General features: G+C 52.6%; 1 protein-coding gene across 5 annotated transcripts; it reads right to left on the bottom strand.

Annotated features, from left to right (window-relative positions):
• Window positions 1-191: 191 nt before the first annotated feature.
• On the bottom strand, window positions 192-14,627 carry Trip10 (thyroid hormone receptor interactor 10). 5 transcript variants are annotated; one of them, XM_004655014.2, is made up of 15 exons: window positions 14,533-14,627; window positions 13,259-13,374; window positions 13,117-13,173; window positions 9,436-9,583; window positions 9,293-9,355; window positions 8,430-8,534; window positions 8,219-8,347; window positions 6,543-6,689; window positions 6,242-6,433; window positions 5,091-5,258; window positions 4,780-4,889; window positions 1,287-1,419; window positions 935-1,083; window positions 730-851; window positions 192-607 (listed from the first exon to the last, which is right to left on the bottom strand). In XM_004655014.2, the coding sequence occupies exons 1-15, from the start codon at window positions 14,554-14,556 to the stop codon at window positions 459-461; spliced, it is 1,812 nt and encodes a 603-aa protein (XP_004655071.1). In that variant the 5' UTR covers window positions 14,557-14,627; the 3' UTR covers window positions 192-458. The 5 variants fall into 5 exon arrangements, with proteins under 5 accessions (XP_004655071.1, XP_004655072.1, XP_004655073.1 ...); XM_004655015.2 differs by having other exon boundaries at window positions 730-848; XM_004655016.2 differs by lacking the exon at window positions 5,091-5,258.
• Between the last annotated feature and the right edge of the window lie 474 nt (window positions 14,628-15,101).

Genomic DNA, 15,101 nt, shown 5'->3' with positions numbered 1-15,101 from the left:
TGTGGTGCACACTGAAGGAACAGGGCTTGGTACCTTTTCTCTCTACAGGAATCACCAGTACTGACTCCAGGGGCGACAGGGTTTGCCTGAGGTGTGCTCAGGTTTACCTGACCCTCATTCCCTGTGTGGCCTGTAAGGAAGGTAGCTTTAGAAAATGTAATCTCCATATGGGAGGTACCCACTCCAAGAACTTTGTTTGTTTGTTTTTAATATAAAACAAAGCTTGGCCTAAGCCAAGCAGCAAGAAGAAAAGATCTTAAACCACAAGTATGTACATCGTTGCGGGAAGGCACAGTGGGTCCCTGTGGGGTAACAGGTGAGATGGGAGGGGGGACAGCAGGTTACACAGATCTCAGCCGAAGCCTCGAGGGCAGAAATATAAAGTGCATAGATCCTGGGGCACCCCGTGGCCCAGAAGCAGCAGCTGACAGCCCCCCTCTTCTTGCCTCTGGTGGGGTTCAGTTGAGTGTGACTCGCAGGTAGGAGGTGGGCACATAGCCCTCACCTCCTTGTTTCCGCCTGACCCGTGTCCATCCGTCCCCCTTGTCCTCTTCCATCAGACTGAGGTCTTCCCCCTCAGACATGGAGATGGTGCCTTCGCTGGATCCTATGGGGGGTGGGGGGGAACAGATCTTTGAATTGGGTAAATTTAACCAGAAGTTACCAAAGACATCATTACAACCCCAAGTAACTGACATGCCCCCAAGCCTACTCAGGGTTTAACAGCACCTTCAAAGTGGTAAATGGCCACGCAGTGGCCTATAGGTGACGCCGGCTCTTCGAAGTCCTCATCAAACTCTGTGTAGATAGGAGTATCCTGGCCCTCTTCCGAAGGGGGCTCTTCGGAGCTGCTTGGGGACAGAAGGCAGATGACAAGTCTTCCTAGGTCCTCTCCCAGGGGGCATGACACCCAGACTCTGGGTTCACTGCTCACCTCTCTTTGTTATCTTGGGACCCACTGTTGTTGCTGCTGCTGCTGCTGTCTGGTGGGGCAGTGGTTGGGGGGTCAGGAGGCCGAACATGGCGGCTCAAGCTGTCCCCTCGATTGCTCAGGACCCGGCTTTCCGCTTCTGCCAGCCATGCCTGGGAGGTTTAGAATCACAAGGTGAGGTGAAGGGCATCCACTCTGCACCCGGACATTTCCTGAGGTCACTCGTGCATACCAGAGGATGGATGACAAGCAGCTGGTCTATGCCCCCCCCCCAGCACCTCCCTGTCCCCCACCCAGGCGTGACTCAGCAGCCAGGCCACCCCCGCCCCTCCCCAGGGCCCTCTCTGGGGCTGACCTCATACTTCTGTACTTCCAACTTGAGTCGTTCAATGTTGTTCAGGGTTTCTGTGATCCGGGGCTCCAAGCTGGTGGGGTCCCCCATCTGGGGTGTTTTCTCATAGACATCTTTCATCTTCTTCAGGGCTTCCCTGGCATCAGACAGACAAGATCGCATTCCCATGAGTTCACCAGTGAAAGACAAGGTCAGTGAGTCAGGCTACAGATCAGTGAGGAATGCCAAGTGACAGAGCAGCCTGCTGAGAGCAGAGTGTCAGGGGAGCGGACCGTGGTGGGAGCAGAGCAGAGTGAGAGGAGGAGCAAAGTGTGGGGGTGAGGGGAGCACATCAGAGCCTGGTGGGAACAGAGCCTGGTGGCACAGCACAGTATGGGGGGAGCAGAGTGGAGTGTGGGGCACAGGCCTGTGGCCCTAGCACTCCAGAAAGGCTGAGGCAGAAGGACCACCAGCTCTAGGCCGGCCTGGGCAATTTAACAAGACCCATCTCAAAAATGACAAATAAAAATAATTAAACTGAGGCCGGGGAGATGGCTCAGTGAGGCAGGGTCTTCCTTTGCAAGCATGAGGACCTGTTCGAGTCCCCTGAATCCACACAAAGATGCCAGGCAGCAGAGCGTGTGCCTGCAGTCTCAGCTCTGGGGAGATGGAGACAGGAGGACCCCTGGAGCTCATGGAACAGTGAGGGAGACCCTGTCTCAGCAAAGCTTGATGATGTCTAAGGAACAACAGAAACACGCAGCGGCATCAAAACAAGCCAGGCATAGCAACTCACACCTTTAATCCCAGAACGTGGGAGGCTGAGGCAGGAGGATTACTGTGAGTTCAAGGTCAGCCTGGGCTAGAGTGAGACCCTGCCTCAACCAAAAAAAAAAAAAAAAGGAAAAATTAAAAGTAACAAAACAGGTATTTTGACTCTAAACACACACATTTATCAACCATCATAAAAACCCAGACACTAGACAGTTCCAAAGGCTGCTTTACAACCATAAGTGCCATTCTGTCCAAGGGGCCAGATGCCAACAGCCAGATAGACTAGCCACCTGCTAACAAGTGGCCAACGTCATTCCTCTTATGTAACAAGACTGGGAGAGGATCCTGTTACTTGGAAAGAGTGAGAGATTTATTTTCCCTTCTGAAAAAATCTGGCAAATATCGTATTGTTAATATTTCAAGTGTTTCACCCATTCAATAGCACAATCTTTCTCCTCCTTTTACCCATGGAGATGGTGGGTGACTACTACATTTTATGATACTGAATTATCTTTGCATTATTGAAAGGGCGTCCAACTTACTATGTTCATTTTTGTTTTTAACTCTATTGAAAGGTTTTGGGGGCTGGAGAGATGGCTCAACAGTTAAGAGCACTTCCTGTGCAAGCATTAAGGCCTGAAGGGACCTTAGGGACCATTCACGTCCAATCCCTAGGACCCAAATAAACTGGTGGGCCGGCCTGAATGTCTGTAGTCCCGGTATAGTGGGAAGCAGAGATCCAGAATTGCTGGGGCTCAGAAAAGGCAAGTTCCAAAATTAACAAGAGACTTTATTGCAAGGAAAAACCAGGTGGGTGAATGATGTGTGTGGGTGGTGGTGGGGACACCCTATGTCTTTCCCTAGCTGCCACGAGCCAGCGCAAGAGGTGCTGCTCTGGCACATACATGTGCTTACACCACACACACCAAATACACCACACACACCAAATACACCACACACACCAAATACACCACACAAGATGACAACCAACTGCTTTTAAGGTTTTCTGGACCTGAGCCTGGAAGTACAGGCTTATCATCCCAGCTACTTCAGAATGTGCGGCAGGATTCCAAGTTCAAGACCAGCCTGGACTACAAAGTGAGTTTAAGGTCAGCCTGGCTAACTTAGTGAGATTTTGTCTCAAATCAGTAAAAAGGAGGCTAGGAATGTGGCTAGGTGGTAAGAGCTCTTGCCTAAAACCCACCATGAGGGCTGGGGGCATGGTCAGCGGTAGAGTGACAGCCTAGAACCCACAGTGAGGGCTGGGGGCGTGGTCAGCGGTAGAGTGACAGCCTAGAACCCACAGTGAGGGCTGGGGGCGTGGTCAGCGGTAGAGTGACAGCCTGGAACCCACAGTGAGGGCTGGGGGCGTGGTCAGCGGTAGAGTGACAGCCTAGAACCCACAGTGAGGACTGGGGGCGTGGTCAGAGGTAGAGTGACAGCCTAGAACCCACAGTGAGGGCTGGAGGCATGGTTCTACAGAGCCTACCTACAAGCTCAGTAATAGAGAACCTGTCCAGCATGTGTGAAGCCCTAGGTTTAATCGCCAGTTTCCCAGTAGCACGTAAATCAGACATGGTGGCACACACCTGTCATTCTAACACCTAGGAGGCTGAGGTAGGAAGACTTCGATGAGTTAGAGGCCACCCTGGACTACACAGCAAGACCCTATGAAGAAGTACAATCACTCAGTAAGAATAAATGAAAATGTTAGTAGCTGTGTCACAGCACATAGCCAACATAAAAGTTACTGTGTGAGGGCTGGAGAGATGGCTTAGTGGTTAAGCGCTTGCCTGTGAAGCCTGAGGACCCCGGTTCAAGGCTCAACTCCCCAGGACCCACATTAGCCAGATGCACAAGGGGGTGCATGCGTCTGGAGTTCGTTTGCAGTGGCTGGAGGCCCTGGCATGCCCATTCTCTCTCCCTTTCTCTATCTGCCTCTTTCTGTCCCTCTCTGTCTCTCTCAAATAAATAAACAAAAATAACAACAAAGGGCTGGAGAGATGGCTTAGTGGTTAAGCGCTTGCCTGTGAAGCCTAAGGACCCCGGTTCGAGGCTCGGTTCCCCAGGTCCCACGTTAGCCAGATGCACAAGGGGGCGCACACGTCTGGAGTTCGTTTGCAGAGGCTGGAAGCCCTGGCGCGCCCATTCTCTCTCTCTCCCTCTATCTGTCTTTCTCTCTGTCTGTCACTCTCAAATAAATATATAAAAAATGAACAAAAAATAAAAAAATTTAAAAAATAACAACAAAAAAAAAGTTACTGTGTGAGAGAAAGAATGTGCCAGGGTCTCTTGCCATTGCAATCACAAGATACATGCATCACTTTGTGCTTCTGGCTTTACGTGGGTACTAGGGAAGTGAACCCAGGCTGGAAGGCTTTGCAAGCAAGCTCCTTTAACCACTGAGCCACTCCCCCATCCCTCTTTCTTTCTTTTTTTTAGACTGAAATCTCCCTATGTAGCTCAGACTGACCTGGAACTCAAGATCCTCCTTCCTCAGCCTCCCAAATTCTGGGATGACAGGTCGGTGCCACCACACCCAGCTGTGTGGTGACAATCACCTATATCACCATTAGAGCCGAGAGTTTGCTGGAGATCTTTGTATACCATTTAAATGCTCCTCTTTTTTTGTGGCAGTGCTGGGTGTGGAACCCAGAGCCTGGGGCCTGCCAGGCAAATGTTCTACCTCTAAGCCACATCTGTGCCTCCCAGGCCACCTCCGTGCCCACGCTCTCGGCCATACCTCTGGTCCACCTCCTTCTGCAGCTCCCGGTTGCGCTCCTCTATCTGCTGCTGCAGCCGCTTCCTCTGCTGCTCAGGGGGCAGGTGGCTGAAGTCTTCGCTCACCACTGCCTGCAAGGTGGGACACGGGCTTGAATCTGGGACTCAAGACTGAGCATCCAGGCACTGTTCACTCCTGAGCCATACCAGGTCCACCTTCCTCCCCTGGCGGGGCTTTTGGGGTGCACAGCCATGCACAGAGCAAAGCAGGAATGGGGGGACCCAGCAGGCGGCAGGAAGCAGCCCAGGGTCTCACCATCCAGCTTCACTTACCCCTCGGCTGCCTCGGAAGCTGCGGAAGGACGCTAGCCGCGGTTTGACCGACTTACTGATCTCACTCAGTATGGCCAAGGGGTCGCGGCCCAAACGAGGGGATGGGGGTCCATTAAATAAGACAGAGAGTTGGGGACCCCCCAGGGGGGACAAGGGTGGGGGACGCGGCTACCAGCAGGGACCAGGGAAAGAGTGGTTAGGTATGGAAGTTAGAGGATGTAGAGTAGGATGATGGATGGATGGGCAGACACAAAAATAAAAGGGAAAACAAAATAGAGAAAAGAGAAAAAAAATGGTAAGAAAATAAATGAAGATGTACAATCATACAGAGACAGTTGTGAGAGCAACAGAAATTCTGGGAGGTGACCAGGAGGACCTCAGACTGTGAGCCGGATGCCATGACACCTTCCAACCCCATTTGATCTTAGGTCCCCACTAGCATGGTCGCCAGGAGGTGGGAAGGCCCCTACTCCTGTCTACCTGGCTTTCTAGACTCACAGTCTAGAAGGTTGGGAGTGGAGGCACATGCAAAAACCAAGGTGCCATACACACAGGTCCAAAGGAACATGTGGATAGAGGGTGGGAGGCAGGAAATATCAGTGCTACAGCTAGGGACTCCAAGTTCAAGAGTGGAGGGTGGCAGGTGTAACAGTAGAGGCCCCAAAGTCTAAGTTAGGAGGGAGGGAAAGAATAAACCACCAACTCGATAGTATGTGGGAGAGAGACAGGGCTGAGAGGTGTGAACCCAGAGTGTCAAGGCATATACCTGACCCTAAGAGCCAAAAGACAGTCCCTAGCAAAAAGCATCCCCAAAATGATGTCCCTGAAACCATCTAGGGGTGGAAAGAGGAAGGGGGACTTGCAGGAGCAGTCTCCCCAGCCATCAGGCTGGCCCTGAGCTCTATGAACAGACAGAGGCCATGGGGCCCCCAGCCTCAGGGGACACCCAGGCCAACCAGCTGGTCAGCCCATCCCAGGCTGCCGGCCCGCCTGCTTTCCTTCTCTCCAGCCCGGGCCAGAAGCCAAAAGGAAAATTCCTGCCCAGGACTTGACGTTCTGGTAGCTGAAGCTGAGTCAGTGGGAGCCTCAACTGTCCCCAAGAACTGTCCCAACCATCTACTTCCTCACTCTTCAAGAGCCCCACTCCCCACCTTGTTCTTCTTGCCAAAGGGCCAGCGCTTGGCACGGCTTCGGCCAGGGCCTCGGAGTTCAGAGCGGCCATCAGGGGTGCCCAGGCTACTGTCTGAAGGGACACGGTTCATGGGTTGACTGAAGTCTTCGAATTCCAAATCACCCGGCCGGGCAAAACCTGACTTGTGAAGCTCTATGAGGACCAGGGAGTCCTGCAGGGACAATCGACAACGGGGCATTCGGTGGGAGGAAAAACCAAGGGACTAATTTGGGGGGCACCCTGCCCACCATCCACCTGCTGCATCCACACTGGGCACCCACATTCTTGACATCCACAGAATCTGCAGCCGCCTTCATCCCTTCTAAGCATTTTCCAATGATGGGTACCACCTGCAGCTCAGCCTCAGAGAGGTGCCCATACCCAGCCCCCAGGCGGGTGGCCCGGCGTTCGTCCATGTCCTGCAGTTTCTGTAGGGACAGGGGCAGCTCTGGTGAGTCACTCTGCAAATATGATCAGGCTGTAGCTGTAGGCCTCAGCCTACGTGCCCCCAAGCCCAGGTTAGTGGGGAAGACAGCAAAAACTTGGATAAGTCCCCACCCATTGTGGGTGAGAGACTCAGGGCCTGAGGATTTCAAGCGGGGACCCTGGTCTAGGGACTCCTCAAAAGAAGTGACAATGGGGGCTGGAGAGATGGCTCTGTGGGTAAAGTGTTTACCACACAAGCATGAGGACCTGAATTCAAATCTCTGGGGGTTGCTGGCCCGCTAGTCTAGCTGAAACAGTGAGCTCTGGATTCAGTGAGATCCTGTCTTATAAAACAAGGTGGACACCCAATGTTGACCTCTGGTCTCCACATGCACAGACACACACACAAACATGAGTACACACATGCACGCATACCACATACACAGCAGACAGATAAGATGTAACAAATGGAGTTTTGAACACAAAGTATGCCCAGCACAGAGGATCCTGGCACAGACTGGGATACAGTGGAGTCCAAGGCTGGAGAAATTCAAGACCTAGGAGGGTGTTAGAGCTGGGGCTTAGAAAATGAATTGAAGTTCTAAAAACAAAGAAACATCCCTGGCAGAAAGCTGGAGTGAAGTGCTATTCCCTACTTTTTTTTTTTTCAAACTTTATTAATTTGAGAGAGAGGAAGATAAAAATGGGTGTGCCAGTGCCGCATGCTCCACCTTGTGCATTTGGCTTACGTAAGTACTGGGGAATCGAACTTGGGTCCTTAGGCTTCACAGGCAAGTGCCCTAACTGCCAAGCCACCTCTCCAGCCCATATTCCTTACCGTTTAAAAACTCTTTTGGGCTGGAGGGATGGCTTGGCAGTTAAGGCATTTGCCTGCAAAGCCAAAGGACTCAGGTTTGGTTCCCTAGGACCCACGTTAGCCAGATTCACAAGGGGGCACATGCATCTGGAGTTCGCTTGCAGTGGCCCTGGCATGCCCATTCTCAGTCTCTCTCCCCCTCCCCCTCTTTCTCTGATTTTTTTTTTTAAGAAAAAAAGCTCTTTCCATCCTTCCTGTTTCTTCCCTCTCTTCCCTCACTTCCTCTTTCTTTCTTTTTTAATATTTCAAGTGAGAGAGACAGAGATAGAGAATGGGTGCACCAGGGCCTCAAACTTCAGACGGATGCACCACTTTGTGCATTGGCTTTATGTAAGTACTGGGGAATCAAACCTGAGTCATCGCTCAACCATCTCTTTCTTTTCTTTACTTTTTTTCTTCTTCTTCTTTTTTTTTTTTTTGACAGAGTCTCATTACATAATGCTGGCTGGCCTAGAACTCACTAAGTAGACCAGGCTGACACTGAATTTGTGTTATCCTCCTGTCTCTGCCTTCAGAGTGCTGGGATTATGGGCACATGCCACCATTCCCAGCTCTAATCTGCTTTCAGTCTGGGAGTGGAGACATGGCAGCTGGGGTTCTAACGTTAACTGTAGGAGTTGGTTAACTTTTCAGGTTTCAGCTCAAAGCACTCACATCAAATATCTGAGGCATCTGTGAGAAGTAGAAGTGGGCCTGGTCTCGGTTGAAGCGCTGAAGCTGGGCGGCATACTCGTTCTTGCTTTCCTCTGCCATGTGGCTCCTCAAGTGGGCTTGCTGCTTGGCCTGGGAATTGGAGCAGCGACGCGCAGGTCTGGCCGTGCCCGCTACGCCTGTCACACTTGCGCGAACCTCGCCCTCCATCTACCTTTTCCACGTCGGCCTTGGTGGCATTGATGTCGTGATCCAGCCTCTCGGCGGTCTGCGCTGCTTTCTCGGCCTCCCGGCAGTCCCGCTCAAACTTCCGCTTACTCTGTGCAGGAGACAGACCATAGTGCAGGATCTGCCTTTCCAACGTGTACAAGGAGCCAGGTGAGAATGGGGCAGAGCCAGGCGTGGTGGCACATGCCTGCCGCCCAGTGCTTAGGCGGCAGAGGGTGGAGGACAGGGAGCCCCAGGCCTGCCTGTTTCTACAACAAGACTGTTTCAAAAAAAGCAAGCTGGGTATGATAGCACAACACACACCTTTCATCCCAGCACTTGGGAGGTAAACGCAGGAGGATCAGGAATTCAAGGTTAACCTCAGCTATATAACCTTAGCCTGGGAGCTACATGAGACCCGCTCACTGGGGAGATGCTCAGTGGGTAAAGCGCCTGCTGAACAAGCATAAGGACCAGAGTTCAAATTTCAGAACCCTCGTGGAAGCCAGGCCTGGTGGCACGCACCTGTAATCCCAGCACTTGGGAGACAAAGCAGGAGAATCTCTAGAACTCACTGGCTGGCTAGTCCAGCTGAATCAGTGAGACCAAAACAATAAGGTGGACAGTGGTAGAGGAAGACACCTGAAGTCCACCTCTGGCCTCCACACAAGTGTGTATACACACATATGAACACACAATTATGCATGCTTATACACACACATAAAAAGTTAAAACTGTGGGACAGTGAATATGCTGGGAACCACTGCGGGCAAAGGAAAGCCAAGCCAGACGAAGTGGGCAGCTCTGTGGACCAACAGCTCCCCTCACTGCTTCTCTGGGCCAAGGCCAAAGGCCACCCCATGCACTCACATTCTCCAGCTGCTTAAAGCCAGTCTCCAGTTGCTGCTGGGCCCGTCGGCCTTCCTGGAAGTGCTGTGAGAACAAGACGAGTAAGACCATCAGCAAGGCTCTGGCCAGGCCCTGGGGAAGGCCGGGCGGGAGAGAGCCCTCACCATCTTCCTCTCCTGCTTCATCTCCTGGGAATACTTGGCCAGCTCGAGGCACACGCGGACACTGAGGTTCTCAGCCACCAGCTCCCGCTGGCCTGCAAAATCGTTGACCTCCAGCAGAAGCTGGACGAAGGACTGCTGCTGGCTAAACCTGCGGTGAAAAGGGGACAAGCGGGCATCCTGGACCTCAGGAGTGGAGTTCCAGGGTCCACCTCCAGATGAAGAGAGCGCAAGCCCTGCCTGGCACGGGGGCACACCTCTGTGATCCCAGCGCTCAGGCTGGAGGATCAGGAATTTAAAACCAACCTATGCTACGTAGTAAATTTGAGGACAGCTTGGGTTAAACGAGACCCTGTCTCATAAAAAAGGCTGGGAGGGTTGGGGAGATGATGCTTGCTTGCAAAGCCTACTGGCCTGGGTTCAGTTCCCAAGCCACCCATGTAGGTCAGCTACAAAAAGAGCACAGGTATCTGGCTCAGTAGCTAAGAGCATTTCTGCACAAGCATGGGGACCTGAATTCGATCCCCAGCACCTAGGCACAGTCATGCAGCCCTATACCCTAAGCACTAAGAGGGGCGGAGACAGGAGAATCGCTGGAGCTCAATGGTCAGTCACTCCAGGTTCAATGGGAGACTGTCTGAGGGAGATAAGGTTGAGACATGACAGAGAACACCTGACATCCTCTGTACACACACATCTGCATTCGTATGCAAACACACACATACTACACCATATATAGCAAAACAAAACAATACAAACATAGCCGAGCATGGTGGCGCACGCCTTTAATCCCAGCGCTCAGGAGGCAGAGGTAGAAGGATCACCATGAGTTTGAGGCCACCCTGAGATAAGATAATGAATTCCAAGTCAGCCTAGGCCAGAGCAAGACCCTATCTCGGAGAAGAAAAAAAAAAAAAAGCTGTCCCCTACTTTGAGACAGAGTCTCCAATTCATCATATAGCTAAGGCTAATTTTGGATTTCTGATCTTCCTGCCTCTACCTCACAAGTGCTAAGGCAGGCCACCAGGACCACAAGGCATTTTTGTGTTCTGGGTATCTGAACTCAGGTCCTCATGTTTGCATGACAAACAACTTACTCATTGGGTCATCTCCCCAGCCTCAAGGATCAATTTTTTTTCAATTTGGATTTTTATAAAATATTTTTTATTTTACTTATTTGAGAGAACTAGAGAAAGAAGCAGGGGGGGGGGGAGAGAAAATGGGTGCACCAGGGCCTCCAGTCACTGCAAACGAACTCCAAAAGCATGTGCCACCTTGTGCATGTGGCTTACATGGGTCCTGGGGAATTAAACCTGAGTCCATAGGTTTTGCAGGCAAGCACCTGAACTGCTAAGCCATTTCTCCAGCCCTGGATTTTTTTTTTTTTAAATTTCCAGTTTTTATTTATTTATTTGAGAGAAATAGAAAGAGGCAGATAGAGAGAATGGGCACACCAGGGCCTCTAGCCATTGCAAATGAACTCCAGAAGCACATGCCATCTTGTGCTTATGTGGGTCCTGGGGAAATCGAACCTGGGTCCTTTGGCTTTTCAAGCAAATGCCTTAACCACTAAGCCATCTCTCCAGCCCTCAATTTTGATTTTGAGACAGGGTCCTGCTATGTAGTCCAGCTTAGCCTGAAACTCAGAATCTTCCTGCCTCAGCCTCCCAAGGCCAAGTTGTGGGATGACAGACATGTACCTAGCTGCTGTCTCAGAAGAGGTGTCAGTATAGTAACCCTTCATAGCCATGGAGATCACTTCCAGGGCACCTAGAGGTACAGTACCCAGAACAAAGGTCCCTGCTATATGACTTCTACATGAGACAATGTAAGTGTTGTGTCATATAGTGAATAGTGATTTTTATAAAAAGACTGTACATGCATGTTCAGTTTGGAAACCATTTGTTTTGTTAGAATCATTTTCAATCCCCTGGACTGGGGCTCAATGTGCCTGACATGTACAAATTGCCAGACTGCATACCTAAGACGTGATGGTCCATGCCTGTCATACTAGCACTTGGGAGGTTACAGGCAGGAAGATCAGGAGTTCAAGGTCATCCTCAGCTACCTAGAGAGTTGGGAGGCCAGCTTGGGCTACATGAGACACTGTCTCAGAAAAATAAAAAGAGTAATTAATAAAGGACTGGGACTGTAGCTAAAGTGTTTCAGTGCTTGCTTAGCACATCCAAGGTCTTGGGTTCCACCCCAGCACCACAAAACAAACAAACAACAACAAACACACCCGAACCTTCTGAAGCCCTGGAAACAAAGGCAAAGAGGGAGTAAATGCCTGCACTTAATATCCAATCCATAGAGTTAGAGAATGCCACCAAACACATTACCAAACCAAAAACAGTTACCTTGACTAGGGCTTTTTGGATTTTTTTTTTTAATTTTGTTGTTTATTTATTTGAGAATGACAGAGAGAAAGAGGCAGATACAGAGAGAGAAAGAATGGGCATGCCAGGGCTCCAGCCACTACAAACGAACTCCAGACACATGTGCCCCCTTGTGCATCTGGCTATGTGGGTCCTGGAGAATCGAGCCTCGAACCAGGGTCCTTAGGCTTCACAGGCAAGTGCTTAACCACTAAGCCATTTCTCCAACCCCGCTTTTTGGATATTTAAAATCTATATACTTATTAAGTTTTTTGAGACTGGGTTTTATGTAGCCCAGACTGGCCTGGAAGTCACAATCCTCCTGCCTCAGCCTGCCAAGTGCTGTGATGATACGTGTGCCCTTACCACACCAGCTGACTTCTTGGATTTTAAAAGGAAGAGTGCAGAATCAGGCAAGACGGTTTACTACAGAACAGGCATTTTGTTTGTAATTCTGAGACGTGGTCTCACATAGCCCAGGATGGCCTTGAACTCCCCATCCTCTGACCTCCAGCTTTAGTGTTGGGACAACAGGTTTCAACCACCTTGCCTGGCTTTGGCCACTGTTTGCACACATGACCTGGGGTAATTTTCACACAACCCCCACAAGGTATCAAGCACTGTCATCACACCCATTTCACAGAAAAAGAAACCAGAGGTATGAAAATCACTCGCCCAAGCCTGGCACAGTTACTGGTGCCAGCCAGTCATCCCAGCCCTGGGGAAGCTGAGGCAAGACTGCCTCTAGTTAGGAGGGCTGGGCTACTCAGGAAGTACCAGGGCCACAAGGTGCATAGCAAGATCCTGTCTCAAAGAACAAGAAAAATAGGGCAGGGGACATGTTGGTCCATGCCTATAATTCCAGCACGTGAGAGAAAAAGAGGTAGGAGGACATGAGTTCAACTTCAGCTACATAGTGAGTTTGAGGGCGGTTTGGGCTTCATAAGATGGGGAAGGGGAGGGAGAGAGAAAGAAAAAAAAAGAAGAGAGAAGGGAGAAGGAGTAAAAGGAAGACAGAGAAGAGAGGAAAGAGAAGGAAAAAGTTAGAAGGGGAAGGAGGGGAGGGGAGGGCGGAGGGGAGAAAAGGAGAAAAAAAAAGTCACTAGCCCAGAGTTCAGTCACTCACAGCCACATTCTCATTGGATTCACGGAGGGAAATAAAAAGAGATAGAGACCAAAGAAAGTCGGGTCCTGTGAACGTGTAACTCTGAGTGGGGATGCACAGGACAAAGTGAGTGAGGTGGCCAGGGAGGGAGAGGAGGTGACACCCAGGCCCTCCCCCGCGCCTGGCCGAGGCGGTTCTTACTTGAACTCTGGGTCATCTTTGGTAGATCTCTTGGGCAGATACTTTTTCACCAGGCTCCTGCGGGAGACAGAGGCAGGGAGGCTGAGCCCCGGGCCGCCCGCCGCTGGCTCGGGGTCCCAGGCGGCATCACCCCGGCTCTCACCGCAGCTGCTTGGCGTAGGCCTGCTCCACCTCGGCGCGCTCCTTCACGAACTTCACGTATCGGTCCAACAGGTCCAGCCCCCACTGCGTGTGGCGCTCCAGCACCTCAAACTGATCCTGGAGTGGGGGCAGAGGGAAGGGGAGGTCAGGACCCGGAGGTGGGGACCCCCCAATCGCTCTGATCCACGCCTGGGGGCCCTAGGCTCGCGCTCCGAGCAAGGACGCGTCCCAGGCACCGCCCCGCAGGCAGGAAGCTAAGGAAGCCCCCTGGCTCCTTCCCGGGAAGGGCCTTGGGGAACAGAGATTGAGGACCCAGCCGGACGGGGTGGTCTCTGTTTGGGGACCGCAAAGGGAGTTGTGGAATGAGGGGGTCAGAGCCACTCCCCCGACGCCCCTCCCCGGTTGCCCTAAACCCCCCCTAGATTCCGGAAAATCCGGCCGGCTCGGCGTGAGTCAGGAGCGGAGGGGCAGGATTTGTGCAGTTGGGGTACAGAGGGGTGGGGGAGCTCAGAAAGGCCAGGTTCCCCGAGACTTTCTTCTTGGGGGATGGTGGAAATCCTCCTCTGAGTGACTCAGTTTACCTGTCTGCAACGCCCACACTGGATATCCACAAGGAACCTCAAAGTTGGAGGAAAGGGGTGGCGCGACCTAGGGCGTCCCACCGTACCCAAGGATTTCTACCGCCCCCAGAAAGAGGAGGGGTTAGGGTCCGGCTGGGACCCGGGGAAACTTCGGGGCTTCCTGGGTGAGGTGAAAGACTGAGCAAGGGATGGCCCCGCCCTGCGCCTGGGACCCGGAGAGGATCCCCCGTCCCCTCCCCCAGCATCCCAAGCCCCGAGGCGACAGAAAGGCGGTCGGGACCGGTCGGACCCACGTGGGACAGAAGGGGACCAAGAGGGTCCCCTCCCCCTCACAGCCGGCCAGGCTGGCGACGGGCAGGGACCCAGGGGCCGTAAGATTAGCCGGCGGTCTGGGCCAAGGAGCTCAAAATAGGTGACCTCACCCGGCTGCCCCCGGCCTGGTCCCAGAGATTTCCTGTACGAGCCTCATCCTCGTTCCTGTGCCTCAGTTTCTCCCATGCCATCCCTCAAGGTCTCCCGCGGGCAGGCGTCTGGAAACCGTCCGGAGAGACTCCCGGAGGGCGGAGGGCGGGACCCATGGGGTCAGGGCTGCGAGGGAAACCGCGGGTGCCTCCGCTAGGGTACAACGGGGACAAAGAGGGGAGAGCGGGACGCCCGGCGAAAGAGATCTTGCAAAGGGGACTGGAGGACTCACCCATAACTCGGTACCCCAATCCATGCTGCCGAGGCTGCCGCCACCGCCGCCGCCGCCACGGGTCCCAGCCGCCCCGCCGCCCTCCACGGGGAGACTCAGCCTCAGGGCGGTGCGCTTCGCCCCGCCCCGCCAGCCAGAACACGCCCACTATGGCTGTGGCCACGCCCCTCTCGTGCTTAGCCGCGCCCACCCGGTGCGGGCCCGGGCCGGGCGTTCCGGGGCAGGCCCCTGGAGAGGCGGGGCCCAACATACGTTCCACCCCTCTTAAAGGAACTTTGCCATGGGACAGACCTCTTAAAGGACCCTTCTTCATTTTCCAAATCTGTGTCTCAGCAGGGCGTGATGGCGCATGCCTTATAACTCCAGACGCCGGAGACTGAGGCAGGAGGACCGCCGTAAGTTCGAGCTCAGCCTGGGATAAGTGAGTCCCAGCCTCAAAACAAACAAACAAACGAAAAATAAAACCTGTCACTATGTTACAGTCCTCTCCAACCTCAGATGATTCTTTTCCTCTCACTTTTGCGTTACATTGCTTAAAGGGTCAACACATCAAAACAAACAGAAAAAAA

The sequence above is a fragment of the Jaculus jaculus genome, chromosome 15, assembly GCF_020740685.1.
Source record: "Jaculus jaculus isolate mJacJac1 chromosome 15, mJacJac1.mat.Y.cur, whole genome shotgun sequence".
Taxonomy (NCBI): domain Eukaryota; kingdom Metazoa; phylum Chordata; class Mammalia; order Rodentia; family Dipodidae; genus Jaculus; species Jaculus jaculus.
Note: the sequence above shows the minus strand (reverse complement) of the source record. Positions and strands in the feature narration are given on the sequence as shown.

Bases quoted from the DNA above. Each gene is read 5' to 3' on its own strand.
- Trip10 (XM_004655014.2), bottom strand. From the start codon at position 14,556: ATGGATTGGGGTACCGAGTTATGG. The intron at 13,375-14,532 runs GTGAGTCCTCCA...CCCCCACTCCAG, and splicing joins ATTGGGGTACCGAGTTATGG to GATCAGTTTGAGGTGCTGGA. The intron at 608-729 runs GTGCTGTTAAAC...CACCCCCCATAG, and splicing joins GGCCATTTACCACTTTGAAG to GATCCAGCGAAGGCACCATC.